Source organism: Diceros bicornis, chromosome 34 (assembly GCF_020826845.1).
Source record: "Diceros bicornis minor isolate mBicDic1 chromosome 34, mDicBic1.mat.cur, whole genome shotgun sequence".
Lineage (NCBI taxonomy): Eukaryota > Metazoa > Chordata > Mammalia > Perissodactyla > Rhinocerotidae > Diceros > Diceros bicornis.
Genome location: NC_080773.1, coordinates 30,529,759 through 30,544,391, shown reverse-complemented (window position 1 = coordinate 30,544,391; position 14,633 = coordinate 30,529,759). Strand labels below are relative to the sequence as shown.

General features: G+C 37.7%; 2 protein-coding genes across 2 annotated transcripts in view; both read right to left on the bottom strand.

Annotated features, from left to right (window-relative positions):
* Positions 1–14,633, bottom strand: part of LOC131397312 (zinc finger protein 208-like) — a 649,542-nt gene that overhangs the window by 425,473 nt on the left and 209,436 nt on the right.
* LOC131397332 (vomeronasal type-1 receptor 4-like) lies at positions 6,506–7,420 on the bottom strand. Its single transcript, XM_058530129.1, has one exon. The coding sequence runs from the start codon at positions 7,418–7,420 to the stop codon at positions 6,506–6,508; it is 915 nt and encodes a 304-aa protein (XP_058386112.1).

Genomic DNA, 14,633 nt, shown 5'->3' with positions numbered 1-14,633 from the left:
AAGGTTAATCTTCCTCACCAAAAACAAAACAAAACAAAACAAAAAAATTAACAGACCTCATCTCAGAATGGGGAGTCATAACGTCTGAGTGTGGAGCCCTAGAATATGTTTTTTAATGGGACACCCAAATGATTTGTTTATACATGAATGTTTGATGAAAAATGTTTAGCAAAGCCATTCTCAGCCTTGACTTCCCATTGGGATCACTGTGTAATTTTCAGAACTACCATATACTGTGTCCCACCCCCAGAGTTTCTATCAATTATTATTTGATAGGGCCCAGCATCATTTATGTCTTAATAACGTGGCCAAGGTTATTGTATTTTGAGGCCAGTGTAAAGACTGTGAGACTATCAGGCACATTTCTGAGTTCTGAGTCCAGGGGTTGGTCCATGGGGAAGTCTCCACGGGGAGGCCTGCTCTGCAAAAGATTTGATAGGAGAGAGTCAGTCCATCCCACATTCCCCGTGTTGTAGCAGAATTGGTTGGTGTCTTTAGGAGGCAAATACACTCAAAGACAGGGGAGGAGAAACTCATATTTTGGCCTCCATATAGGAACTCTGTATGTACACATTTTTTCCCAGGCCCCCAAGAGCAATGGAAGACTAGTCAGATTAAATGGACCCAAACTGGCCAAGGGGAGGCCTTTGGCTCTCACTGTGAGTGTGATAAAACATCACTGGAGCAGAAGGAGCATTCTTAAAGAATTTAGGAGGATAATAAGAGTGAGTCTGGATACGTTCCTCTGTGGCAGCAAGAGAAACAACCCTAGGCTTCCAAAATCAGTTCCACTGAAGCAGAGCTTCCCAACTCAAATTTTAAGGTCTAGCCTCCTCCTTGACGTTTGGACTTCTCCCGTGTGTCATATCCTGATTCATTCTCACCCACCTGCGTATATGGCTACTCTCCCTTTTCTCTTCATATTTCAGGGCTGTTTTTTTTTTTTTTTTCTCCAACAATGTGACTAGGGACAGTTTTGAGACAGCAAGAACTGTTTATTAAAAAAGGGACATGACTCTTGCTGGAGATTCTTCAAATTCCAATCCAGTACTGTGCTCAATAGAGAAGAGAGAACTTTACAGAATTTCATAGAATATTATTTACCCACTGTTTCATGACAGCCCCCTTAGACTACTTAGGAAGCATTTTCAATTTTCAGATCCTTAACTCCATGTCCACTACTACTGAATCAAAAATAAGGAATGGAAAATGAAGTTTAAGATACAGAAAACAATATTTTATGCCATTGCATTTCTAGAGTTAACTCTAATCTAGAGTGAAAGATGCAGATCACCATACGAAAGGGGAAGATTAAGGTCAAGATGAACCATTGTGAAGCCGTTCTTCTTTAAACCAACAAACTCCTAGTTATTTCTCTGAAAATAAAATTCGTTGATCATTTGTCCAGAGTTACACTATAGAATTTTAAGCTACTTGAGCATTTATTAATTATATGATTTTTACTGTTTCTGAAAATCCAAAAATAAAGTAGAATATTTGCGACATAAGTGTGGACTAAAATGGAAACTTACAGGACCAAGGACTGACTAATTTAGAAGTTTTACTTGCAAAAGCCGGTATTTCCAGTATACAAAGGTGAGAGCCTTCATTTTCCAGAGAAAACTGCAAGCAAAGGAAAACTAAGCAGAAAGGTGAGATTCCAGATTAAATGTCACGGTTTATGCACATTAACCTTCAAGACACTTTTAGTGATACCTAGAAAGTTATCTTTATAGTAGAGGAATCTGGCAGAGAGCCCTTGAACCAAGTGAAGAAAGTTTACATCACCAGTAATGGGACAAATTGATATCAGCTGCCTCATGCATGCTAAAGGACTCATCATTGTCGTGGTATTGCTTCCAAAACAATAAAAACAAAAGTAAATCAATATGAATGTAATCACAATAAAATAGGTTTTATGCAAATTTCGAGCCACATATAGCTCCCATAATTTCTAGGACTTATATACCAGCACTATTCCAAATAGACACAAACTAAAAACCTTTCACATACCCACACGCAGTGGGACAATTAAATTAATAAATATTTATACAATAGAATGCTACACAAAAATGGCAATGCAAGATTCACAACAACATGCAACAACATAGACATATTCACAAACCTAAGGAATAAAAACACATTCATACTGTTACTCCACTTATATAAAATAAAACACGGAAACGCGTGATCTGTGTTGTTAGGTTCAGAATAGTGATAACACTTAGGGGGAGGGACTGGGAGGGAGAACCAGGGGGCCTCTGAACGTTTACAACTTTCTGTTTCTTATCTAGGAGCTACATACAAAAGTGTATTCAGATTCTGGAATTTCTGAAATTTGCTGTGTAGTTACGACCTATGCACATATCCTTAGTTGTTTTAAATACAAATAAATAATAAACAAAATAGGCCAAAGAAGGTAAATGGATAAGAGTTGATAATATCCATATATTGTCAAGGTAGATATGGAAGGTAGTAAATAACTTGAAATTTTTATTACCTTTTAAAAGTAAGTTGATAATATCATCCTCAATGGTGAAAAACTGAAAGCTATCCCTCTAAGAACAGGAACCAGACAAAGATGCCCACTCTCACCACTCCTATTTAACATAGTATTGGAAGTCCTAGTCAGAGCAATCAGGCAAGAAAAAGAAAGAAAAGTGATCCAAATTGGAAAGGAAGAAATGAAACTCTCACTATTTGTAGATGACATGATTTTATGTATAGAAAACCCTAAAGAATCCACCAAAAGACTTTTTGAACTAATAAATGAATATGGCAAATTTGCAGGATACAAAATCAACAGACAAAAATCAGTTGCATTTCTATACACTAACAACGAAGTAGCAGAAAGAGAAATTAAGAGTACCATCCCATTTATAACTGCAACAAAAAGAAGAAAATACCGAGGAATATACTTAACCAAAGAAGTGAAAGATCTGTACACTGAAAAATATAAAACATTGCTGAAAGAAATTGAAGAAGACACAAAGAAATGGAAAGATATTCCATGCTCTTGGATTGGAAGAATTAACATAGTTAAGATGTCCATACTTCCTAAAGCAATCTATAGATTCAATGAAATCCCTATCAAAATTCCAAAAACATTTTTCACAGAAATAGAACAAAGAATCCTAAAATTTCTATGGAACAACAAAAGACACCGAATAGCCAAAGGAATGCTGAAGAAAGGAAATAAAGCTGGAGGTATCACACTCCTTGATTTCTAAATATACTACAAAGCTATAGTAAACAAAACAACATGGTCCTGGCACAAAAACAGACACACAGATCAATGGAACAGAATAGAAAGCCCAGATATAAACCCACACATCTATGGACAGCTAATTTTGACAAAGGAGCCAAGAATATACAATAGAGAAAAGAAAGTCTCTTCAACCAGTGGTGTTGGGAAAACTGGACAGCCACATGCAAAAAAATGAAAGTAGACCATTACCTTACACCATACAAAAAAATTAACTGTAAATGGATTAAAGATTTGACTGTAAGACTTGAAACTATGAAACTTCTAGAATAAAACATGGGCAGTACGCTCTTCGACATTGGTCTTAGCAACATATTTTCAAGCACCATGTCTGACCCAGCACGAAAAACAATAGAAAAAATACACAAACAGGACTACGTCAGACTAAAAAGCTTCTGCACAGCAAAGGAAACCATCAACAAAACAAAAAGACAATCTAACAATTGTGAAAAGATATTCTCAAACCATGTATCTCATAAGGGGTTAATCTCCAAAATATATAAAGAACTCATACATCTCAACAACAACACAACTAACAACCCAATTAAAAATGGGCAAAAGACCTGAACAGACGTTTCTCCAAAGAAGGTATACAGATGGCCAACAGGCATATGAAAAGATCTTCAACAACATTAACTACCAGGGAAATGCAAATCAAAACTACAATGAGATATCACCTCACGCCCGTGAGAATGGCTATAATTAAGAAGACAGGAAACAACAAGTGTTGGAGATGATGTGGAGAGAAGGGAACTCTCATATACTGCTGGTGGGAGTGCAAACTGGTGCAGCCACTATGGAAAACAGTATGGAGAATCCTCAAAAAATTAAGGATAGAACTACCATACAACCCAGCTATTCCACTGCTGGGTATTTATCCAAACAACATGAAAACACCAATGCATGAAGATACATGCACCCCTGTGCTCATTGCAACGTTATTCACAATAGCCAAGACTTGGAAGCAACCTAAGTGCCCATCAAGGGACAAATGGATGAAGAAGATGTGGTTTAGATACACAATGTAATACTATTCAGCCATAAGAAATGATGAAATCCAGCCATGTGTGACAACATGGATGGACATTGAGGGTATTATGCTAAGTGAAATGAGTCAGAGGGAGAAGGTCAAATACCGTATGATCTCACTCATAAGTAGTAGATTAAAACAACAACAAACAAACACATAGAGACAGAGATTGGATTGGTTTTTACCAGAGAGGAAGAGAGGAGAGAGGAGGGCGAAAGGGATAATTAGGCAAATGTGTGTGGTGATGGATTGTAATTAGTATTTGGGTGGTAAACATGAGAACATGATGTAATCCATGCAGAAATAGAAGTATAATGATGTACACCAGAAAATAAATAAATAAATAAGTAAAAACAGAAAAAAATGAATAAATAAAAGTAAGCTGAAATTTTGAGGTTATTAAACTAAGAGATGCTTCTTATATAACCCTCTAAGAGGAGGGGTAAAAAGCAGAATTATTTTTGAAAATTAATATTGAAGAGTTAAGATAGAAAAATAATAAAATACACTAGTTTTAACAAAAAGCACACAATATGATGGTAAATCTAAAGCTATATTTGTTCATTATGATATTCAACATAAATAGACTAATTGCTTCTGGTAAAGTCAAAATGTTTTTTCATTATGTACAATTAGTTTTTTTTCTCTCATGAGAATAGATAAACCACAAAAATTAAAGTAGAAAACTTAAAATACATTCTGTGTAATTTTCAACAATGAAATTATTAGCAAATGGTGTACATCTTAAAGTAGACTTTAAGCTTAAAATAGTTTGTCATTATTGTGATTAGGATTATTTTTCAACTCTTGAACATTTTTGCAATACTATTAATTGACAGGAAGTAATTTGACTGATTATATACGCATGTATGTCCATATATACACATAAATACATCTATATATTGTATATGTATCGATGTGTTTATATATACATATACATGCTATATACATATATACACACATACACACATATATATACAAACATATTAATGTAGTATCTATGTGTACATGTGTATTTTTTCTTATACTTCTTTGTGGTCTAATATATGTTAAATATTTAGGTGCTAATGTGATTTAAAAATGTATGTTTCTCTAGTAGCACCAGGTTCAATAAATACCCATTAGGTCAAATTACTTCTATTATTTTTAAAAAAGCAGAATCCTCAATGCTTTACATCAGCTTCATAATGTAAATGCTGGGAGAACTACATGAAAATATTTCCTAAAATTTAGGAATATCTATTTTTTCACATTTGGTAAACCAACTTCCCATTAAAAAATGGATTTATGACTTTTCCCTTCAAAATTGTTATGCCTCCACTCTTCTAATTTTAATGGAAATCCCCTCCATAAACTTATCTCCCAACATTAGAGACGTGAGAATTGCATCCTGTACACTCTTTCCTGCCAAAATGCCCAGATGGCATCCACACAGAATAGAGATTAAATTAATTTTTACAGATTTCAAATTCCATGCAATTTTTTCCCCTGACATTATGTATTTTTTTAACATCCACACTCACTTGATGTCTGTTGAAAATCAGCAAAAACATATTCTTGTGCTCCATTTCACTTGTTCCACTTCCACCTCGCCATTTTCAAATAAAAATATTTTCTTTATGATAATGTCACTTCATAACATCATATTTCAAATGACTACTATCTCTCCAAAGAAGAAATGTAAGGAACTCATATTTAGGGCCCCAAAAGCTCTGCTCTCTGAATCTGAAATGACCCTTCAGCTTAACTCCCCACTGTTCATTAGTCTGTGGGAAAATTTCTTTTTTCTTGAATGACCGTCTTCCATGCTGTTTCATTTCACATAGATTATCCCGGTATCGTAGCAGGATTAATTCTAGGAAAATGTATTATTTGAGATTGATAATTACACACTCAAAGACTTTTTTTCTGTAACCCCCACATTGTTTCAGAAACTCCTATTTAATACTGCCTAGATTCTGAAGTTCTCAAACAAGCTTTAATAAAGTTTTATTTACGTACGTATTTATATGACAGTTACACAATAATTCATTTAGGATTGCATTATGATTTATTGCTTACTTTTGAGCATAAAATCAACCTGTCTTGTTTACCAATCTCTTGTAAATGACTGTCTAATAATTTTACTTAGGACTCAGAAGGAGGATGGATAAATAAACAACTGAACAACGTGCAAATTCAACTTATTCGTTTCTTATAAGATTAAGTAATTATCTAATCCTTATCCAGGAAAGGAAAAATGTAGATATTCTGTGGTCATGGCGCATGAGAATGTAGGGGCTTACAGTTGGAAAACACACAGTAGTTGGTGCAATGAAGATCAATAACAACTGGCTGGGATTACTAGAAAGTGCCAAATAAATTTGAAAGATGGAAGAGAGAGTGTGCAAAGACACAAAAGTGCTCACCAAGACAAGGATGCTTTGTGTGGCTCTGGATTCAGCAGAGGATCTAGGGGAGATACTGGTCCTATGAATATGTTGGACCTGCTGCTTGTGCCTGTGCAGGAGGAGAAGCATAAAGCCACTGGTCCAGATCATGAGCCCCAAACATGAAATATCAGGGAATGATAACAATCCTACATTCAATAAGACTACGATTCTGTCATGAATTACAACAGAACATAATCCCAAATCTTTTTTATTTGTGATGTTTGTGTTGCTCCAACTATCAGTCGCATACAGAGTAAAAATAATATTTATCAGCAGTTGTAGGATCCAGCAGAGGAAAATAGACAACCCAATGTTCTTGGGAGCTTTCACTCTAAGCTCTGCCCACCTGGCATTCCTGGGGCTGATGATGATGGCCTGGAAGACACTCAAAAGGCAGGTGGTGCCAATGGACACACCCCTGGCCACTCTGTGAATATAATAAAGAAGTTTGCATCCAATATCGTTGAGAAAATGTTCCCACCCAAATGCTGCCATTGTAATTGGGATTCCTATAGAGAGCATGACCAAGGTGTTGGCCACCAGTAGATGTTCCACAATCAAATCTGTGGACCGCAGCCTGCATCCAGTGAAGCAAAGGAAGAGATAATGGTAAAGAAGAGAGACATTCCCCAGTATTCCAACTATATTCTCTGATAAAAAAATCATTCTTACTGTGAAATCTATGGTGGCCATCCTGTCAGGTCTTTGCGAATGATATTTGCCTCCTTAGCCAGAGTTTCCTGCATGGGAACATGAGGCATGGGCTACATGTAACATATCAACTGAAATCAAATATTCTCCACTTACCATTAGTTCCCAGTGAGAAATATTAACTTAATGTTTTTCTTTGACAAACACATTTACAAGCATTGAATATAGAACTTTTTTAGGGGGTGAGGAAGATTGGACCTGAGCCAACAACCGTTGCCATATTCCTCTTTTTGCAGGAGGAAGAATGGCTCTGAGCTAACATCTGTGACTATCTTCCTCTATTTGGTATCTGGGATGCCACCACAACATGGCTTGATGAGTGGCGTAGGTCTGCCCGGGATCCGAACCTGCACACTCTGGGCCACCAAAGTGGAGCATGCCAAACTTAACCACCACAACACTGGGCCAGCCCCTGAATATATAACTTTTTAAAGAGCATTTATAATGAATTAATAACTGCTATGAAGACCATACATGTACTGGGTCACTTTATTTACCCCAAACCTATGAGTTGGGAACTACTATTATTTTCATTCCAAAGAACAAGGGAACTTAGATACAGAGAGATTAAGCATTTAGACTAAATTCACACAGTAGTTACAGGCAGGATGGGACTTAAATCTGGCTGAGCTGGTAACAAACCAAGCACATTTAATCACTGTAATATACTAACAATCCGCTTATCTGTGTCCTTCCAATAGTCTAGATAGATATTTAGCTGTTTTCAGACCGTCTTTATATTTTAAATTAGAGGTTTACTTATTATTTAAATTCAGGCGTAACAAATTTCCATTTATGTGCAAGGACTTATTTCATAGGCCAATATCAATAATGCATAAAGCTTTCAAAATTTTAACCTAATGTAGATGCTCTGATTGCAATACTACAGACACCTGTCACAGGAGCAAGTTGGATTTAATAAATACAAGATTGGCTCAATTTTAGGACGGCAAGACAAAGACTCATTTATTTTGGGCCAGGAACAAAATATAATACTACCTGTCACATAAATTGTTAACATCATAGTGTGCCATAAATTAGTTTATAGGAATCACCAAATACATGATAATTTTTTTTTCTGTAGAAAAAATATTTTATTAATTTCAGATCACATCCTCATTGATTTATTGATACATGAGTAAAGTGAAACTCTTACCAACCAAGTGAGTTTTGCCTTATATTTTTAAGACCATTATGAAGAAAGGAATCTCTAAGGTATAACATCTTCTACATTTTATTAAATTGCAATACTACATTTTTAAAGTAATTGTAGGATATTTTTAAACCAGAGAAAATATCACAAGATACATTCAAGCATGACAGGTGCTATCTGAAACTCACCATTTGAGACTCATATTTTCCTTAAGTACTAATTCCCTTTCTCAAGAGGGAAAACAGTCTCATCAAAATGAACAGAACACAGATGTTTCAGTAGGAAACAGTGAGTGTCTCCATTAAGCACTTCATACACCCAGAGTTAGAAACAATGTTTCTCTTCCAGCAATTGCCATTTGGACACACTTTTTCTGCACAGGACCACATGACTCCTGTAGATAGATCCTATTCTTTATTAGAGGCACAGTTCTTGTAAGCACACATGCAGTAATCCTGAAAATGTAGCCTATGATTCCTGTAAATGAGGCTAAAGAGCAGATTGATTTCAGAACTACAGTTCTTAAGTACATTAAAAGTCAGGTTTCATTATCACTGAGATTCAACAGCAAGAATCAAGGTCTTTGTCGAAGACACTAAATTACATTAGGAGCCATGAGGGATGGGTGTAGGATCCTACTAGCTCAGTTAATGTCTCAGAACCATTCTTCCTTCCTGTGTGGCTTTGGCACTAAACCACATTCAAACCCTGAAGTATTCCGTTTTCCAACAGGATCACTTACCCAGAGTCCTGATAGCCCTCCTTCCTTGCAGACTCTTTCTCTCAGACAAAAATGAAAATCGTCACCAGACTCCTTTCTGCTGCCGGGACAGTGGGCCTAGTGTGATGGTCATGACAGCCAGGACCTGGACTGGAGGGAGGCAGCCAGACCACTAGATATGGGTTTGTGATTCTGTGACCTCACCTCCCCTCAGATCTGCAATTATCTTTTCACTTTTAACTGCAATGAGGGGACAGGCTTGGGGAGCTGAGCACATTTGTGAGAAACTTTTATCCAGTTGTTAATTAGCAAGAACAATTACAACCTACTAATTATTTCCAAAGAGACCATTGCACTGTTTTGAGAGGCTCTTTTTTTTTTTTTTGATCCTGGGGTCAGACAGGGTGCACATGGATGCCCCAGGAAATACTGAGTTGACACGGGAGGGACCTGCAATGAAGCTCATGTGTCTTGCTTACTTCTCTGCACCTCTGAAGCATTTTTATTTCCAAAGAGTGTTCTTTCCTAAACTTCAGACTACTGAGTGTCAGCATCGTTTCAGTTATGAGCAGACAAGCAGAACCAAAGCACCTGAGAAGGATTTTCAAAGCCAAACAGGAAAAGGAAGAACATAATGGTAAAAAACTTATTTTATAACTTATTGGATATATTAGTAGAATTCAATGCCAATCAATTTCGAAGTCTAGGTGATAAAGAAATTTTGTAATAAAATATACCCATATCGATCCTCTCTCTAGTGGTTGTGGAAAGGCTAAGTTGAACAACATCCACAAAAAGATCGAATTTGTGTCTTTCCCAAAAGAATGCACCAGAATCAGAAGATTTAACAGATTCTACAGTTCATTTAACTCTCACCTAAGTCAATGCTACTTTTTCAATTCAAGGACGTTGAATGGTTACCTGCAGCCTTCACACTTCATTTTTGCCTAATTTTCATCAGTGTGAGGTATATCCTCCTTCCTATGCAATTTTTGAGTGTATCTGAAATGCAATTAAAATTTCATAATATATATATACATACACAGATGAAGGAAATCAGAATATATCACCCCAAAATATGCTTCTTTGATATAAAAATTATTTTGAGCTGAAGGCAATTAAGAAGCTATAAAGGCAGAAAAAGCTCCCCTCTTTCTGCCTAAAGACAAGACATAAACATTCTGTTTTCTGGAGACAGACTCTTAGCAGCCCAGAGATGGCACCAGAAGAATCTGCAAACAAACCTTCTTAAACTAACTCTTATCTTAAGGACTATCTAGCTACCCCTCACCCCAATCCCTTGGTCTTGTCAATTCTTCAAAATGTATTGTTTGTCTAAAAGCTTTCTGCTCTGGTCACTTATTTGGCTCTTCCTTCTCTTGTGAAGACTCCCAAGTAAATGTCAGAATTTAATAAAATTTGTATTATTCTCTCCTGTTAATCTTTCTTAATTCAGTTTAATTCTTAGGCCCAGCCAGATACCCTAAGAGGAGTGAGGAAAAAATTCTCCCCTGCTACACGCAAACATTAAAATATTCTGAATTTGGTTCAATATTCACACAAATTTGTCATATCAGACTTACTGTCAAATTGCTTCCCTTAATCAACGATAACGAAGGTGATGTTTTCATGCCAGTAGAAATAGATCTACTGCACTCCCTAAAACACAAATTGCCACGCAATTATGGATAAAACAGCTTTATTGAAACATTCCTTGTTTATATACTTTGGTAGTTGAATGTCTGTCTCCTGCTATCACACACATCATGGACCATTTATTTGTGCAGTGGGATTACTGAGGTGGTTCTGGGATATGAGATTGTGCACATTGTGACTGAAATTCTCATTGTGGGTGGATAATTGCTAAACTGTCACTGCAAATGGATATAAAGTGTAATATACCACTAACTATGTTCCCGTATATCTCCACCATTTGTTTTGGGGACACTTTTCTCATCTGGTGCCCGTATGTTTCCTTAGGCACAGAGTAGCATAAGGACACAGAGAGATTTATCTCCACCCCCTTGCCCCACACTCCTGCATCCTCACAAGACATCAGCAAGACTCCCCTCACTTGATCAGACTTCACTCTTGGAAATTCCTCGCCACAGCACCTGTGCATATAGAGTTCCCCACCTAAGGCTGCACATGCGCACAGAGGACTTCTGGCACACACCACCCCTCTCAGGGCCAGCCCTGCAGTCACGTGCCCCTCCCTTCACCAGCCCGGGTCTCTGGACCACCAGCCTTGAATCCCATCTCCACCAAGCCCACATGCCTGACTTCACAGTTCAGGCAAGATAGGACCACAGCCTAAAACACAGAGCAGTCCTCCCTCTGACCTGTGTTTTACCTTCAGAGTTTTTGATGCCCCCTTCTGTTTCTGCCTTTTCCTAACGTCCAAACCTTCACACATGTGCACACAGGGAAAATTCAAGGACCTGAATACAGCACATCCAACAATGCAGATGACCTGAGAACAGATGGGGTATCGGGGACTGGCCAGCCAGAATCATACTGTGTAATATAAACACATAAGGCGCCCATATGTCCCACCTCTACAGTGGCCCTTCTGATGCCCCCAGAATCCTGCTTTATACTTCAGGAGTAAATTTTTGGGCACATAGCTCAGTGGCCCCAGATTTTGCATCAAACACAGTCCCTCTGGCTTAAAGGGGCTTGCAGAGACTAGAGAATAGTCAGTTTGTTTTCTGTTGAAGATGACCAATTAGACCAAGAAACTGCCTCCCCAAAGCGGTTCCCACCACACTATCCTGGACACTGTGCTTCCTCACACACCTGTGAACACACACTACATGCTCAATAACATTGCTTTCATGAATGAATGAATGTTGCTTCCTAAATGCAGCCTTACTCAGACACCACTGCCTTCTCTGTCCCCTCTCAGTGTGTGCATAGTGAACAGAGATGATCATCTTTCAAGAAGCTATTAGGTAACCATTCCTGGGAACAAGCAATATATATTTGTGTTGAGTAGGAGCATTGGGTATAAGGTGTTGTTGTTGCTTTCTCTAGTTCAAGACTGCTGGAAATGAGTTTTTGGGGCAGCAACTTCAGGCTTTGTTAAAAATGCAAATGAACAGGCCTTCATCTCGGACCTTGAGAGTCATAATGTCTCAATGTGGAGCCCCAGAATCCATTTTTAATGGGATCCTTGAGAGATTTGTATATACATGAAAGTCTGATGAGCAATGTTTAGCAAATTTGTTCTCACCCTTGACTCCCTGTTGGGATCCCTTGTGTGTTTTTTAGAACCACCATCTCCTGTGTCCAACCCTCAGAGATTCTGTCAATTCGTCTTTGGCAGGGCCCAGCACCAATTATGACTTAATAAAGTGGCCCAGGATCTTCTACTGTGAGACCAGGGTCACACATTGAGGATCGTGGGGACATTTCTGAGGACTGAGTACAGGGTCTGGACCATGGAGAAGCCTCCATGGGGAGAAATGTTCTGCCTAAGTTTTGGTAGCGTAGGGTCACATTCCCAATTATGTAGCTGAATTTGTAGGTGTCTTTAAGAGGCAGGGGCACCCAAAAATAGGGGAGGAGAAACTCACATTTTGGCCTCCATTAGGATCTCCACGTGTGCACAGATTTTTCCCCGGCCCCAAAAAGCAATAAAAGTACAGAGAGATCATGCAGGCCCTCCCTGGCCATGGGGAGTCCTTTGGCTCTCCCTGTGAGTGTGATAGAGGATCACTGGAGCAGAAGGAGAATCTGTGGAGGATTTAAGAGCATCACAACAGTCAGGGAGGAGATGTTCCTCTGGGACAGCAAGAGAAATAAACCTAGGCTTCTCAAAAGTCTTTTTCATTGAAGCAGAGCTTCCCGAACCGCATTTTAAGGTCTGGCCTTCTCTTTGACCTTTGAAACTCTCACTTGTGTCATCTGCTTCATTCATTCCCACCTACCTGGGTGTATGACTACTGGCTCCTGTCTCTTCTCATCCCAGGGCTTTTTCTTTTGCTCCAAAAAGGAAACCAGGTCTGGCTTAGAGATAAAGAGACCTGTTCATTAAAAAAAGGAATTGACTTTTGCTGAGGAGTCTCCATGTTCCAATCCAGTATTGTTCTCAATAGACAGGACATTATAGAAGGCTACAGAGAGTTATTTCCACAAATGGTGTTTCTTGTTGGCCCCTTTAGAAAACTAAGATAGCATTTTTAATTTGAAGATCCTTAACTCCACTTCCAAGTACTATTAAATCAAAAAGAAAGTGTAGAAATTAGAGTTTAAGATGTAGCCAACATATCAAGGCAATATTTTGTGCCATTGAATCTTTATAAGTATCCCTAATCTAGAGTGAAGGATACAGATCACCTCATGAAACGGGAAGGTTAATATCAAGCAACCTGGGTGCCCATCAAGGGATGAATGGATAAAGCAGATGTAGTATGTATACACAATGGATTACTACTCAGCCATAAGAAATGATGAAATCCAGCCATTTGTGACAACATGGATGGACATTGAGGGTATTATGCAAAGTGAAATAAGTCAGAAGGAGAAGATCAAATACCATCTGATCTCACTCATTAAGTAGTAGATAATAATAACAACAAACAAATACATAGAGACAGAGATTGGACTGGTGGTTACCAGAGAGGAAGAGGGAGAAGGGTGAAAGGAATAATTAGGCACATGTGTTTGGTGATGGATTGTAATTAGTATTTGAGTGGTGAACATGAGAACATGATGTAATCTATGCGAAATAAGTATAATGATGTACACCTGAACTTTATACAATGTTATAAACCAATGTTACTGCGATAAAAAAATAGAAAAAAAAAATCAAGATGAAACATCATGAAGATTTTCTCCTTTACACCAACAAAACCCAAATTATTTCCTTAAAGCAAGGATCAGAAATTAAGTCATGTGAAGTAGAAACTTCCAGATGACCCTGTATAAATGAAAGAAATTAAACTCTAAATGTGGATTATGAATTCTGAAGGAAGTTATCCTGACCCAAGGAGACGAGATTCCTGTAGTTCTCTAACATCACATGTCTTTACAAATCCCACTGAGCAATGTCCAGGCATTCCCATTTCTCCTGAGACAATTCTATGGCTGCACCCATGAATGACAACTGTCCCTGAAGTAAATAACACTTTGTCAAGCGGGCATGAACAGAGTTCATAAGTTGACCAAAGATGAAAACAGAAATTTAAGAGAACTGCTTCTGTTTTAGGTGAGTGACCTAAAATAAACAATTAGGTAATTTTAAACACAGTAATATTTCCTAATATTTTTCCTAACTGAGGAAAGCAAATTACATAGACCAAAAAAAAAACCCATCA